Raw genomic sequence first — 16,796 nt, 5'->3', positions numbered from 1 at the left:
CCAGAGCTGCTCCTGGAATGACCTCCGCAGGTAGTTGTGGAGAAGTCAGCCATATCAGCTATGTTCAGCTGATAGCCAGGTGTAGCGTTGGTAAGGATTCACTCCATGGTGCTGAAAAGAAAGCTCTGCTGTTGGGACAGCTTTATGTAGGTCTCAACCGTTTGTGGGCACCGTTATAGTGCTATAAATCTATTGTTTAGTGTTGTGTCGTGGCTTTGCTGGCACGCATCAAAACATTTTTGGGTTTGTTTGCCCCACTAAGATTGGCATGCTAACAACGGCACTGATTTAGAGAACTGAACTTGAAAACGGAATCTAAATGCATCTGTGAAGTTTAATATATTGAACTTTGATTAACTTGAAATGATGGTTTATAAACTTGATACACAGACAATGAATGCAATAATTACCCGATTGAAACTGAAAATATAAACATTGAACTGAATGACATTTATTCAATACCGTTTCAAATCATTAAACACAGGTTCAAATGATTAATTCAATTTGTACATTAAACATTCAAAAATATGAACCTCAAATTGAACAATTTAATATTCATTCAGTTTAACCATAACCCTGTCGCCTGCTTTTAACAAATCAGAAAGAAAAATAAATGGGACAAAAAGCTATTGCAGTTGAATTTAACTGACTGATGTCTACATAGTTAGTCAGATGTTGAATCATACTTTTCCATCATTTTTTATCCAAAAAATCTGTTACTATAACCTTTCAAAAGGTTTTCTTCTTGCACATTCAGAACCTTAGTTTAAAGCCTCCGGTACTGTCTCTGCCTCCTCTGCTGCAGTAACTCCTACGGACCCTCCTCTGACTGCTCCTGTTGTTGTGGACGTCCCAAAGACAACTCCTGCAGCTATGCCTACCAACACCTGTTAGTGTCCCTGAGAGTTTGATCAGGAGTTTATTCCTCACTATTTCTTTAGCCTGTTTTCCCATCTCTTTCTCTGACATCTGGCCAGTTGACTCCTTCCTAAGACTCCATCTCTGCTTGTATTAATCTCTCTGCCTCTTGGAGCATCTCGTTGGTGTAGAACCCTCCTCCGTTATCTCTCACCATCTTCTCTATGGTGTTGAGTAACTCTGCTACTTGGTACTGGTTCCTGTACCGACCCTGCTGATTGGTGTTCCAGTATTTATTGTCGATCACGTGACAGCGGCCTCCACATTTCTCCACAAGCATGTTCAGTTCATCATTTTGTTGGTCACCATGAGTGAAGAGGACTGTGGCATATTTAAATGCCTCTGGTGAAAAATATGTCTCGATTTTCGCTACAGTCTTGAATAGATTGTATACCCTATGTGCCCTGGAGCACATTCTGTTGTACATTTGACTATTTTAGGTTTCAGCTCCTCTTCAGGGATGTCAGTTTTAAAGAATCCAGGTGTGTCAATCAGGGTGATGTTTCTACCTTTGATGTTCTTGGTCTGAGCTTTACATTTCTGTGTTGAGGAGGTGGAGGAACTGTCTGAAAGGAACACATCATCTTTTCCGAAGATGGTGTTTCCAGCACTGTTTTACCTCCTCCGGTTATAACAAGCAGCACAATCCTGATGTCTATAGGGAGGGTTCAGAATTATAACTTGAAATGGATCAATCATATCGTAATAATGTATTTGATTTAAAGGTGGGGGTGAAGTGTTGCAACTCACCTTGCTCTGGTTGAGTGCCCAATTTGAACCCTCTGAGATGCAAAGCATTCTGGGTAGTTTGAAAAGCTGCAAATGAAGAAATGTGATTGTTATTATTAAAAAATCTGCCATTATTGATATATTACACAGTATTATATAAGGGCTTCAGATAATCTGCAATGTGATTCGCTTAAAAATATTGAAGTTAACGGACATTTTGTTTAAATCTTTGAGACCTTTAAAAGTCTCTGCTCACCTTGGTAGAATCTCTGTCATTGGGATGAACGACAATGCGAACAAGGAAGGGGGTTCTGCTCGCTCGATTCTGTTCATACCTACGGATTTCTTCTAGCAGAACCTGCGTTGCCACGTTGTGAGGGAACTGGAGAACCTCACCAGTTCCAACTACAGGGAACGCAATGGAACGGAAGCCCTGGATATCACAAGCAGTCAGGATTTTCCTCACACCCTGCATCAGAGCCTGAGAGAGGACCAGAAGTCAAGGGTTAATGGAGGTTCAAAGGTCATAACACACACACACACACACACACACCTGTACAGCTGGTCCTTGGGGATTGTTGTCCCAGTGTGCACAGCTGAGGAAGAAGACACGGCCAGAGCTGAGACCAGACAGTCCCTCCACCAGGACGTTGTCACCAGGTGCAGTCCGTCCCCCTAATTCCCTCTGAAACGCTGTCATCAGCGCCGGTCCAGCTGCATCCGACAAGACATGACCCACTCGGGAGGATAGAGGGTCACTACCAACCATGGGTGACACCAGAGCATCCACCTTCAGAGAGACAGACACAGACAGACAGAAAGACAGAGGGTGGGGGGGAGAGAGAGAGAGAGAAATAAATCAAGTAAAAGGGGAAGAGAAAAAGGAAAAGAAAATGTAAAAGAGAAAGGGAACATTGGGTCAGTTCCAAGTCAACATAATTCACAGAATGTGAATGCTGTGGCCATGTCAGTGTGTCTCTCTCTCACCTGCTGTTTCTCTATGGTTCCCTGGATGATCTCCACCTGGACACAGACCTCTGGAGCAGCTGGTCCCCTGGTGGAGGCAGCAGTGGTGTCTCTCTGAGGAGCATGTGTAGTGGTAGTGGTGGTGCTGGACTCTACCTCCCACCCATGAAACTCCCTCTTCCCCTGTAACAGCCTATCACAGGCCTCCTGCATGGCTTTCACTGCCTCTCCACTCACATCAATCAGAGTGACCTTGGTAAGGATGTGCTGTTCCCTCCCAAAGTCCCTCAATGCAGAGACTATGGCCTCAGAGCACACCTTCAGAGGAACACCGAATAACCCTGAGCTGATGCAGGGCATGGCCAGGGTCTGGAGCTCCAGGGTCTCTGCCAGATCCAGGACTGCCTTTACTGTCTTCTCCAGCAGACGGCGCTCATTCCCACCTATTCTGCCCCCTACTGGTCCCACTGCATGCAGCAGCATCTTACAAGGCAGATTCCCTCCTGTAGTCTCTACCACTGTACCTGTGGGCACTCTCCCTATCTGCCTAACCAGATCCCTGCTGGCTTGCTGTACTTCATGCCCCCCCGCCCGGCTCAGAGCTGCAGCCACGCCCCCAGCGTGATCCAGATACTCATTGGCTGCGTTCACCAGTGCGTCTGCCCGTTCCTTGGTGATGTCACCCTGAAAAACAACTACCTGCAGCCCACCCTGGAGGTGATAGCTGGTGGCTGCGATAGTCTTGTTAGGTCTTGGTCCGGCGCCTGCTTCACCGTCTATGCTACCATGGTTCTGTTGAGGACGTCCCACAACTCTTACACTGGACTGGTCTTTCAGAAAGGCCCCAATCTCCTCGCTCAGCTCCTGAACCTGCTTCAGGTGACCCAGCAGCTGTACTCTACACCCAGGACCATACCTGGCCACCACCCTGCGTCTACTTTGGTTCATCTCCTTCACCTTTGTCTCAAGTTTGGACTTCAGTTCAGCCTGGAAAGCACCGTTGGGCACATCAATCTTCTCCTCCCCAAACTCCCCCAGCAGATCCTTCTCAGCCTGGTCCAGTTTCCCAGAGGAGAGGGAGAACAGACGGAGCTCTGTATCCCCCAACTCTACCTCCACATGGAGTCCCAACCCCAGCAGACTGCTCAGGTTCCCAGGCCTCCCATACTCATCCCTCAGGAAGGACAGGAGGTGGAGGGACACCTCAGGCACCACCCGCTCCAGCACCAGAGAGATCTTATCTGTAACTAACTGTCTGGCTGTCCGGACATCACTTGCTGAACCCATCAGCTCCAGCTGGCCAGAGTCACCGCGTGTCACCTTCACCCCTGGAACAACCTCAACTAGATCCTTCTCTATCACTTCACCTAGAAGACGGAGCTTGGACTGTCCAAGTTGACAGGTGGTGCTGATCTTCTCCTGCTTCCAGGAGCTCAGACCCTGACCCTGGAAGGCCTCCAGCTCCTTCAGCTTGGCCTGGACCTCGGGCCCCTCCCCAACCACCACCGCAAACCCTTCCCCTGCCTCGCAGTAAACCCTCACATCCTCCGAACCCAGGGTACTGCTCTGCAGCAGAGTCTGGAGCTTACGTGGGTCTACCTCATAGTGGCATTTGTACCGCTCAGGGAGCTGTTTTAACAGTCTCTCGACCTGTGCCTTCCATGGTCCCACCCCAACCCCATCTCCACATGACCCAGCTTGGCCTGAGCTTCTGACCACTGCCCTCCCGTCCTCTGGATGGAGGTGGACAGAGCAGCCCAGAGAGGACAGCTGCTGCTGCAGGTCTCTTCCAGCCCCAGGGCTCTCCTTCAGGTATCTCAGGAGGTAGGAGTCTAGATGGAGTTCATGCTCTAGGAAACCAGGTGGCGATGTCTGGACAGGGAGGGAGGGATGGAATGGGAGGGACTGGTAACTTTAGAGTCAGAGATAAAAGGTGTAAATCCTGGGGTAATCCACTGTTAATGATTATTATGTCTGTCTTTATCTACGTTTATTATTCATTTATTATTGTAGGTCAACCGTACAGCTGTGTCTGGATTATATTATAAATCTATCAACTCGTTTGGCATTTGTCCATTTTAGTTTAATACAGATTCGTTTGGCTAAAATATATGTTCTTGTCATTTCTCATATTGTAAATGTATACTTTACTCATCATAACATCACATAAAATCACATAAAATCAAACATGCAATAAAATCAATGCAGACTATTTTGACCTCATTTGAAGGGATAATAAAGCCATTACCTGACAGGCAGATCCACAATATGTGTTTACTGGGATGCAATTACAATGTGTATATTGACCTCATATTATGGAAGATAAATGTTTTATCTAACAAGTTAAGTGACTAAGCATGCACTATATATATAGGTGCAGCTGTACTGTATAGTCTGGCCTCACCTCCTGACTACTGACTGGGGAGGCTGTTGTGGGTGGCGGCTCCAGGCTCTCTCTCAGAGTGAGGGTGAGAGGTCCCCAAGGCATCTCCAACACATGATCTTTCTGAAGTACCCTCTCCTGGACTGGAAGAGTTACAGCATCATAATAAGTTATTGTTATTATAGTCGTAGTAGTGATAATAGAAATAACAACCCTAAAAGTGGCAACACATTTTTATCTTAAAAGCACCAAATGGGGTCATTTTTTAAACACAAATTATTAAGAGACACTGTCAAGCAGTAACATGTTATTTTATTCAACTTTTGTAATTCACAGAAATTGTTTTATTTCCCCAAAATAAGTATTATTATTATTTATTTTTTAAAATCACTTTTAGTTAAATTTGTTGTTAAAAACACTTTTGTATGTTTTTAACAGTTATTTTGATACATTTCATCCATAGCAACATGAACATTGCTCTGTTATTCATATAAAAAAAAGTGTGTCTGTGAAACTCAACGGGCTGAGAAATTAGCGTTTGAGCTAATCTGATTTATGGGTACAACCTACAGTAAGAACGGCCTGCGATATGGGCAATGGTGCCATCAGACTTTTGGCTCTAACATTGTAATGCTAGGCTATCAATTCAATTCCATCTGAAAGATGAGAGTCAACTTGGTACAGAGACACTGACTGGAATCTAAAAATACATTTACATTTTTTTAGGAGGCTGCCACACCCCCTAAGCAATACGATATGTTTCGTATTGCGTCAAACAACAACATTGACGAATACGCTGATTCGGTGAGCGAGTTCATTAGAACATGCGTTGAAGATGTCGTTCCCATAGCAACGATTAAAACATTCCCAAACCAGAAACCGTGGATTGATGACAGCATTCCGTGAAACTGAAAGCACAAACCACTGCTTTTAAATCAGGGCAAGGTGACCGGAAACATGATCGAATACAAACAGTGTAGCTATTCCCTCCGCATGGCAATCAAACAAGCTAAGCGTTAGTATAGAGACAAAGTAGAATCGCAATTCAACGGCTCAGACAAGAGGTATGTGGCAGGGTCTACAGTCAATCACAGATTACAAAAAGAAAACCAACCCAGTCATGGACCAGGATGTCTTGCTCCCAGGCAGACTAAATAACTTTTTTGCCCGCTTTGAGGACAATACAGTGCCACTGACACGGCCCGCAACCAAAACATGCGGACTCTCCTTCACTGCAGCCGAGGTGAGTAAAACATTTAAACGTGTTAACCCTCGCAAGGCTGCAGGCCCAGACGGCATCCCCAGCCGCGCCCTCAGAGCATGCGCAGACCAGCTGGCTGGTGTGTTTACGGACATATTCAATCAATCCCTATACCAGTCTGCTGTTCCCACATGCTTCAAGAGGGCCACCATTGTTCCTGTTCCCAGGAAAGCTAAGGTAACTGAGCTAAACGACTATCGGCCCGTAGCACTCACTTACGTCATCATGAAGTGCTTTGAGAGACTAATCAAGGACCATATCACCTCCACCCTACCTGACACCCTAGACCCACTCCAATTTGCTTACCGCCCAAATAGGTCCACAGACGATGCAATCTCAACCACACTGCATACTGCCCTAACCCATCTGGACAAGAGGAATACCTATGTGAGAATGCTGTTCATCGACTACAGCTCAGCATTTAACACCATAGTACCCTCCAAACTCGTTATCAAGCTCGAGACCCTGGGTCTCGACCCCGCCCTGTGCAACTGGGTACTGGACTTCCTGACGGGCCGCCCCCAGGTGGTGAGGGTAGGTAACAACATCTCCACCCCGCTGATCCTCAATACTGGGGCCCCACAAGGGTGCGTTCTGAGCCCTGTACTCCCTGTTCACCCACGACTGCGTGGCCACGCACGCCTCCAACTCAATCATCAAGTTTGTGGACGACATGACAGTGATAGGCTTGATTACCAACAATGACGAGACAGGGAGGAGGTGAGGGCCCTCGGAGTGTGGTGTCAGGAAAATAACCTCAAACTCAACGTCAACAAAACTAAGGAGATGATTGTGGACTTCAGGAAACAGCAGAGGGAACACCCCCCTATCCACATCGATGGAACAGTAGTGGAGAGGGTAGTAAGTTTTAAGTTCCTCGGCGTACACATCACAGACAAACTGAATTGGTCCACCCACACAGACAGCATCGTGAAGAAGGCGCAGCAGCGCCTCTTCAACCTCAGGAGGCTGAAGAAATTCAGCCTGTCACCAAAAGCACTCACAAACTGGTACAGCAACTGCTCCGCCCACAACCGTAAGGCTCTCCAGAGGGTAGTGAGGTCTGCACAACGCATCACGGGGGCAAACTACCTGCCCTCCAGGACACCTACACCACCCGATGTCACAGGAAGGCCATAAAGATCATCAAGGACAACAACCACCCGAGCCACTGCCTGTTCACCCCGCTATCATCCAGAAGGCGAGGTCAGTACAGGTGCATCAAAGCTGGGACCGAGAGACTGAAAAACAGCTTCTATCTCAAGGCCATCAGACTGTTAAACAGCCTCCACTAACATTGAGTGGCTGCTGCCAACACACTGACTCAACTCCAGCCACTTTAATAATGGGAATTGATGGAAAATGTAAAATATATCACTAGCCACTTTAAACAATGCTACCTAATATAATGTTTACATACCCTACATTATTCATCTCATATGCATACGTATATACTGTACTCTATATCATCTACTGCATCCTTATGTAATACATGTATCACTAGCCACTTTAACTATGCCACTTTGTTTACATACTCATCTCATATGTATATACTGCACTCAATACCATCTACTGTATCTTGCCTATGCCGCTCTGTACCATCACTCATTCATATATCTTTATGTACATATTCTTTATCCCCTTACACTTGTGTTTATAAGGTAGTAGTTTTGGAATTGTGAGATTACTCGTTGGTTATTACTGCATTGTCGGAACTAGAAGCACAAGCATTTCGCTACACTCGCACTAACATCTGCTAACCATGTGTATGTGACAAATAAAATTTGATTTGATTTATGGACCAAAACTGCTCCATATCTAAACATTTTCAGGGTACATACAGTACATGTACATCTGCCTCCTAGCCAAATCTGGTGCTTTTATCACAAAGTGCACTACTGAGCCAACATTTTCAGTTTGGCTGCACATTACTATAATTCCAAATAGATCATTTTTCATGGCTCCACAATAACACAGACATCAGTAAATTGTTTTTGTTGTTGTTGGTAACTAGTTGCTTGACGAAGCCCCAAAATCTCAAAATGTTCAAAGGGTGTGTCACGCCCTGACCGTAGAGAGCTTTTTATGTCTCTATTTTTGGGTTGGTCAGGGTGTGATTTGGGTGGGCATTCAATGTTCTTTTTCTAAGCGTTTGTATTCCTTTGTTTTGGCCTGGTATGGTTCTTAATCAGGGACAGCTGTCGATCATTGCCTCTGATTGAGAACCCTACTTAGGTAGCCTTTTCCCACCTGTGTCTTGTGAGTAGTTGATTTCTGTTTAGTGTTTTTTACCTTTCAAGACTGTTTCGGTTATTCCCGTTGTTATTTTTGTATTCAGTGTTCAGTGTCAATAAACAAACATGAACACGTACTACGCTGTGCTTTGGTCCTCACATTCTTCCACCAACAGCCGTTACAGGGTGAAAAGAATTTACCCTTTAATAATATTTTTTTCACTTTTGAATGCATTCTTTTGTTTTGACAACACATCCTATTATTTTTTCCAATAGACTCATGGAAAATTAATTATATACATATTTCGTACCAGTACAAAGTTTGAACAGACCTACTCAAGGGTTTCTACATTGTTGAATAATAGTGAAGACATCAAAACTATGAAATAACACATATGGAATCACGTAGTAACCAAAAAAGTGTTAAACAAATCAAAATATATTTTAGATTCTTCAAAGTAGCCGCCCTTTGCCTTGAGAGCTTTACACACTCTTGGCATTCTCTCAACCAGCTTCACCTGGAATGCTTTTCCAACAGTCTTGAAGCAGTTGCCACATATGCTGAGCAATTGTTGGCTGCTTTTCCTTCACTCTGCGGTCAAACATCCCAAACCATCTCAATTTGGTTGAGTTTGGGTGATTATGGAGGCCAGGTTATCTGATGCAGTATTCCATCACTCTCATTCTTGATCAAATAGCCCTTACACAGCCTGGTGTGTTGGATCATTGTCCTGTTGAAAAACAAATTATAGTCCCACTAAGCCCAAACCAGATGGGATGGTGTATCGCTGCAGAATGCTGTGGTAGCCATGTTGGTTAAGTGTGCTTTGAATTCTGTCACCAGCAAAGCACCCACACACCATCACACCTCCTCCTCCATGCTTCCCGTTGTGAACCACACATGCGGATATCATCCGTTCTCATACTCTGCAAAGACACAGCGGTTGGACCAAAACAAACTCATCAGACCAAAGGACAGATTTCCATCGGTCTAATGTCCATTGCTGGTAACTCTAATGAACTTATCCTCTGCAGCAGAGGTAACTCTTAGGGCTGGGTGATACGGCCAAGATATCATATCATGGTATTTTTCTATTTTTTTTTGGTATGACGGTATTTGATGTTATTCATTAATAAAAGTTCTAAATTTGTGAGTAGTGCTTGACCCTAGGGTGGCAACACACAGTATATTCTAAATGATTTCAATGGGTCTCTCTCCATTCTGATTGTTTTATACTGTTAAATTCAACTTCAACTTAAATAATTTCCTGCATTTCCATCAATTTCCGCATTTCCTGCAATCATTTGAGATAATTTCCACACTGCCACGATATGGGCAAAAATTCTTTGCCTTATTTTTAATGTTGCAATTGCGATTTAGATCAAAACACTTGGGTGAACTTTTGGAATCAACATATCACAATATGTTTATTCTAATTCTATAGTTAGAATATAAATAATAGTGGGCACTTTGAATGCAGTGTTGTTTGACATGACAAAGAATGAAAATGCCCTGAACGAGTTACTGTGACAGTATTACAGGGTAGAAACCAAAGTGATGTTCTGTGTTTCCTAGGGGACCCTATAATCTTTGGCTACATTACGTCTTTATGCTTATAGCCAACATATTCATGTTACCCCTATTCCTCTTTGATTTAGAAGATAAATATGCTGATTTATGCTTTCACCAGCACTGTTTTAAGGCTGTATTAGCTAGCTATGTTTGCTCTGACTCAGTACTTTATTAGCTAGTTAGCTAGCAAGCTAACAGGATTTAGCTCAACTTTCTAAGAACATACAAACTAGCTGTTTGCAAATGTAAGAAACACAAACTAATATTGTAACTAAAGAACGCTTATGAATTTATATTACGATCAAATTGGAAACAACATTGTTGTCATCAACATTGTTGCATGTGCTGCATTGACCAAGCAGATTGAACGAAAGTGCCTCATGGTCAAGCAACAACAAAAGGGCCCCTTGAGTGACAGGGGGTGGGACTAGGTCTGTGTGGAAAGCGGCGTGGAGAGAGAGCGAGAGTATTGAAACTTCTGTATGTGTAATGTTTACTGTAATTTTTGTTTTGTTTATTTCACTTTATATATTATCTACCTCACTTGCTATATTATCTACCTCACTTGCTTTGGCAATGTTAACACATGTTTCCCATGCCAATAACTCACTTGAATTGAATTGAGAGCGGAGAGGGATGACTCAAGTAGCGGAGTAAACTATAAAAATGGACGTTACACAAGGCGTATCACATTTAACAAACCAATCATTCAAATACCGTTATAGAAGGTAAAGTAAAAACCCAAACCGGTCCATGCATCAATACCGGTATATAGTAAAATACGTTATACCGCCCGGCCCTAGTAACTCTGGGTCTTCCTTTCCTGTGGCGGTCCTCATGATAGCAAGTTTCATCATAGCACTTGATAGTTTCTGCGACTGCACTTTAAGAAACGTTCAAAGTTCTTGAAAATGTTTCGTATTGACTGACCTTGATGTCTTAAAGTAATGATGGACTGTATTTTCTCTTTGCTTATTTGAGCTGTTCTTGCCATAATATAGACTTGGTCTTTTACCAAAACTTTTGTATACCACCCCTACCTTGTCACAACTCAACTGATTGGCTCAAATGCATTATCCTGTTAAGCCCACCCGACACGCAGGCGTCTCATCTAGCCATCTGGAAATGCAAATGCACTACGCTAAATGCTAATAGCACTCGTTAAAACTCAAACGTTCATTAAAACACACATGCAGGGTACTGAATTAAAGCTACACTCGTGAATCCAGCCAACAAGTCAGATTTTTAAAATGCTTTTCGGCGAAAGCATGAGAAGCTATTATCTGATAGCATGCAACACCCCGAAATACCTGAAGGGGACGTAAACAAAATAATTAGCATAGCCGGCGCTACACAAAACGCAGAAATAAAATATAAAACATTCATTACCTTTGACGATCTTCTTTGTTGGCACTCCTAGATGTCCCATAAACATCACTATTGGGTCTTTTTTTCCGATTAAATCGGTCCATATATACCCTAAATATCGATCTATGAAAAGTGTGTGATACAGGAAAAAAAGACAGTTTTAAAACGCAACGTCATTTTTTAAAATTAAAAAAGTCGACGATAAACTTTCACAAAACACTTCGAAATACTTTTGTAAACCAAATTTAGGTATTAGTAAACGTTAATAATCTATCAAATTGATCACGGGGCGATGTGTATTCAATAGCTCCACATCTTGAACTCATGGTCGAAAATTTCTCATCCAAAACATCCCGTCGGAGACCGGAAGGAATGGGCTCTCTCTTACTCGTTTGACCAAGAAACAAAGCCCAGGCAATTGACAAGACTGGCGACATCGTGTGGAAGCTGTAGGACTTGCAATCTCAGCCCCATGTAATTTGGTTTCCCATAGACAATACATGCAAGTGGCGCATGGATATTTTTAACCAGTTTTAGAAACGTCAGAGTGTTTTCTATCCACACATACTAATCATATGCATATACTATATTCCTGGCATGAGTAGCAGGACGCTGAAATGTTGAGCTATTTTTAACAGAATGTTCGAAAAAGTAGGGGGTAGGCTTAAGTGGTTTTAATTAAGAAAGAAATTCCACAAATTAACTTTTAACAAGGCACACCTGTTAATTGAAATGCATTCTGGGTGACGAACTCATGAAGCTGGTTTAGAGAATGCCAAGAGTGTGCAAAGCTGTCATCAAGGCAAAGCGCAGCTACTTTGAAGAATCTCAAAAACAAAATATATTTTTATTTGTTTATCAATTTCTGCCCTTCTAGAACGGTCAACTATAAGAGTGGTTGTTGTGAAGTGTAAATATCTAGGAGCAACAACAGCTCAGCCTCGAAGGGGAAGGCCACACAATCTCACAGAACGGGATTGACTGAGCGCTGAAACGCGTAGCATGTCAAATATTATCTGTCCTCGGTGGCAACACTCACTGCCGAGTTCCAAACTGCCTCTGGAAGCAACGTCAGCACAAGAACTGTTCGTCGGGAGCTTCATGAAATAGATGTCCATGGCCGAGCAGCCGCTCACAAGCCTAACATCACTATGCACAATGCCAAGCGTCGGCTGGAGTGGTGTAAAGCTCAACGCCATTGGACTCAGTATAAAAAATGCATTCTCTGGCGTGATGAATCACGCCTCACCATCTGGCTGTCCGATGGATAAATCTGTGTTTGGCTGATGCCAAGAGAATGCTACCTGCCCCAATATAAAGTGGCAACTGTAAAGTTAAGTGGAGGAGGAAAAATGGTCTAGGGCAGTGATTCATTGTTCAAGCTCCTTAATTCCAGTGAAAGGAAATCTTAACGCTACAGCATACAATGACATTCAATACGATTCTGTGCTTTCAACTTTGTGGCAACAGTTTGGGGAAGGCCCTTTCCAGTTTCAGCATGATAATGCCCCCGTGCACAAAGCAAGGTCCATCCAGAAATGATTTGTTGAGATTGATGTGGAAGTACTTGACTGGCCAGCACAGAGCCCTGACCTCAACCCCATCGAACACCTTTGGGATAAATTGGAAGGCCAACTGCGAGCCAGGCCTAATCATCCAACATGTATTTATTTTTATTTCACTTTTATTTAACCAGGTAAGCTAGTTGAGAACAAGTTCTCATTTGCAACTGCGACCTGGCCAAGATAAAGCATAGCAGTTCAACACATACAACAACACAGAGTTACACATGGAATAAACAAATATACAATCAATAATACAGTAGAAAAATATACAGCAAAAATATAAATATACAGAAAAATATAAATAGGCCATGGTAGAAAAGTATTTAGAATATAGCAATTAAACACTGGAATGGTAGGATGTGCAGAAGATGAATGTGCAAGTTGAGATACTGGGGTGCAAAGGAGCAAGATAAATAAATAAATAAATACAGTATGGGGATGAGGTAGATTGGATGGGCAATTTACAGATGAGCTATGTACAGGTGCAGTGATCTGTGAACTGCTCTGACAGCTGGTGCTTAAAGCTAGTGAGGGAGGTAAGAGTCTACAGCTTCAGAGATTTTTGCAGTTCGTTCAAGTCATTGGCAGCAGAGAACTGGAAGGAGAGGCAGCCAAAGGAAGAATTGGCTTTGGGGGTGACCAGTGAGGTATACCTGCTGGAACGGGGACTACCGGTGGGTGCTGCTATGGTGACCAGTGAGCTGAGATAAGGCGGGGCTTTACCTAGCAGAAACTTTTAGATGACCTGGAGCCAGTGGGTTTGGCGACGAGTATGAAGCGAGGGCCAGCCAACAAGATCATACAGGTCGCAGTGGTGGGTAGTATATGGGGCTTTGGTGACAAAACGGATGGCACTGTGATAGACTGCATCCAATTTGTTCAGTAGTGTTGGAGGCTATTTTGTAAATGACATCGGCGAAGTCGAGGATCGGTAGGATGGTCAGTTTTACGAGGGTATGCTTGGCAGCATGAGTGAAGGATGCCTTGTTGCGAAATAGGAAGCCGATTCTAGATTTAATTTTGGATTGGAAATGTTTAATGAGAGTCTGGAAGGAGAGTTTACAGTCTAACCAGACACCTAGGTATTTGTAGTTGTCCACATATTCTAAGTCAGAACCGTCCAGAGTAGTGATGCTGAACGGGCGGGCAGCGATCGGTTGAAGAGCATGGATTTAGTTTTACTTGCATTTAAGAGCAGTTGGAGGCCACGGAAGGAGAGTTGTGTGGCATTGAAGCTCATCTGGAGGTTAGTTAACACAGTGTCTAACGAAGGGCCAGAGGTATACAGAATGGTGTCGACTTCACTAATGCTCACTAATGCTCACTAATCACTTCACTAATCACTTCACTAATGCTCTTGCGGCTGAATGGAACAAAGTCCCTACAGCAAAGTTCCAACATCTAGTGGCAAACATATCAGTGTGGATGACGGATCACCACCTCAAGCTGAACCTCGGCAAGACGGAGCTGCTCTTCCTCCCGGGGAAGGACTGCCCGTTCCATGATCTCGCCATCACGGTTGACAACTCCATTGTGCCCTCCTCCCAGAGCGCTAAGAACCTTGGCGTGATCCTGGACAACACCCTGTCGTTCTCAACTAACATCAAGGCGGTGGCCCGTTCTTGTAGGTTCATGCTCTACAACATCCGCAGAGTACGACCCTGCCTCACACAGGAAGCAGCGCAGGTCCTAATCCAGGCACTTGTCATCTCCCGTCTGGATTACTGCAACTCGCTGTTGGCTGGGCTCCCTGCCTGTGCCATTAAACCCCTACAACTCATCCAGAACGCCGCAGCCCGACTGGTGTTCAACCTTCCCAAGTTCTCTCACGTCACCCCGCTCCTCCGCTCTCTCCACTGGCTTCCAGTTGAAGCTCGCATCCGCTACAAGACCATGGTGCTTGCCTACGGAGCTGTGAGGGGAACGGCACCTCAGTACCTCCAGGCTCTGATCAGGCCCTACACCCAAACAAGGGCACTGCGTTCATCCCCCTCTGGCCTGCTCGCCTCCCTACCACTGAGGAAGTACAGTTCCCGCGCAGCCCAGTCAAAACTGTTCGCTGCTCTGGCCCCCCAATGGTGGAACAAACTCCCTCACGACGCCAGGACAGCGGAGTCAATCACCACCTTCCGGAGACACCTGAAACCCCACCTCTTTCAGGAATACCTAGGATAGGATAAAGTAATCCTTCTCACCCCCTCCCCCCTTAAAAGATTTAGATGCACTATTGTAAAGTGGCTGTTCCACTGGATGTCTTAAGGTGAACGCACCAATTTGTAAGTCGCTCTGGATAAGAGCGTCTGCTAAATGACTTAAATGTAAATGTAAATGAAAACCTTCCCAGAAGAGTGGAGGCTATTGTACGAGTAAAGGGGGACTAACTCTATATTAATGCCCATGGTTTTGGAATGAGATGTTTGACACACAGTTGTCCACATACTGTTGGTCATGTAGTGTACCTTGTCCATACCCTGTTTCCTGGGTAAGGAAATCAATATGTACATTTTTAATTTGGGTGAACTACCCTTTAAATTCTACAAGTTATGTTCTCACAGAGACAAGGGTGAAGTGAGCATGCAGCCTAATTTAAAGCAGCAATATGTAACGTTTTGGGGGGACACCCACATTCACATAGAAATGTCAGTTATAGATCTATCATTGCGTTTGAAAGCAAGTTTAAGATGTTGATCTGTTCTATTTGTGCTATTTCTATGCGTCTCATTCTTTCGTGTAGTTTTTGCTTCTTTTACTTTCAGTTTTGTGCACCAGCTTCAAACAGATGAAAATAAAATATTGTTGTTTATGGAAAACATAGGTTTAGATGGTACAAAGATTCTCTACACTATTCATGTTTGTTTTGTCACAAACTGAAATTAGGCTAACTATTAGAACTTTTACAAAAAAAACAGTGGAGCGATTTCTGCATAGACCAGCTTTAAATATGAAAGTGAAACTGTTACACAATTATCGACAGGAAAACATGTAAATATACTTTTTTTACGTTTCACCTTTAGTCTCAAGTACAGTTCAAATAGTAAACTCAATATTTCTATACCTGTCCGGTCAATAAATGCGATCTTGTAAACGTTGTCACCAACATTGTCTATGGGTCCGCAGTCTCCTCCACCAGATTTACGGCGAACCTGAAAGTACTTTTCTAACTTCTCTTTCTGTGCTGGATCCAGACTGGGAACCTCGAAGAAAACAGGGTATTTGTAACCTTCCATATTGTAATCCAAAGTAGCCTACTCGCTTTCTTATAATAGCTACTGTACAAGCGCTCAAATCAGTTTGATTCGAACAGCACAACTGCTGTGAACTTGTCAACCTACGCACCTGACAGATGACGTGCGCGACCACCCCTTCTTGCAAAAGAAATACACTTTTTTTTGTATTGTACTTGGGACCATAGACCTTGGACGTGATCAAGCGGATCACTTTTGTCATTTCACCGCCTTTCAAAGTGTCCCTTACAAAAAAAGATTGCAACTGCAGTAAAAGTGCATTAACAGTCAACTTTTGACGCAGTAATTGCGGAATAACTGAAGTGAACTGCAGGTATACTCCACTCGAACTGCAGTTACGCTGCAAAATTATTGCAGTAAAAAAAAGTGTTTAATACTACACTCATCGCCTGCATTGTGTGGCTCTATTGCAGGAGTCCCCAACCCAGTTCCTGGAGAGCGACCCTCCTGTAGGTTCACTCCAACCCCAGGTGTAGCTAACCGGGTTACAACTAATTTCTCATCAATCTACACACAATACCCCATAATGACAATTGAAAACAGGGTTTTAGATA

General features: G+C 43.8%; 1 protein-coding gene across 1 annotated transcript; it reads right to left on the bottom strand.

The window, feature by feature from the left end:
* Positions 1-427: 427 nt before the first annotated feature.
* On the bottom strand, positions 428-16,354 carry LOC115137927 (protein mono-ADP-ribosyltransferase PARP14-like). Its single transcript, XM_029674234.2, has 7 exons — positions 16,053-16,354; positions 5,018-5,139; positions 2,635-4,485; positions 2,201-2,437; positions 1,904-2,128; positions 1,669-1,734; positions 428-1,573 (listed from the first exon to the last, which is right to left on the bottom strand). The coding sequence occupies exons 1-7, from the start codon at positions 16,222-16,224 to the stop codon at positions 1,547-1,549; spliced, it is 2,700 nt and encodes an 899-aa protein (XP_029530094.1). The 5' UTR covers positions 16,225-16,354; the 3' UTR covers positions 428-1,546.
* Between the last annotated feature and the right edge of the window lie 442 nt (positions 16,355-16,796).

The sequence above is a fragment of the Oncorhynchus nerka genome, linkage group LG12 (genome assembly GCF_034236695.1).
Source record: "Oncorhynchus nerka isolate Pitt River linkage group LG12, Oner_Uvic_2.0, whole genome shotgun sequence".
Taxonomy (NCBI): Eukaryota; Metazoa; Chordata; class Actinopteri; order Salmoniformes; family Salmonidae; genus Oncorhynchus; species Oncorhynchus nerka.
The sequence above is the reverse complement of the archived record's forward strand: the minus strand, read 5'-3'. Positions and strand labels throughout refer to the sequence as shown.

Coding starts and splice junctions, on each gene's coding strand:
- LOC115137927 (XM_029674234.2), bottom strand. CDS start 16,224: ATGGAAGGTTACAAATACCCTGTTTTCTTCGAGGTTCCCAGTCTGGAT. Junction 4,486..5,017: donor CCCCAGTCAGTAGTCAGGAG/GTGAGGCCAGAC, acceptor CTCCCTGTCCAG/ACATCGCCACCTGGTTTCCT. Junction 2,438..2,634: donor GAACCATAGAGAAACAGCAG/GTGAGAGAGAGA, acceptor GTCTCTCTGAAG/GTGGATGCTCTGGTGTCACC.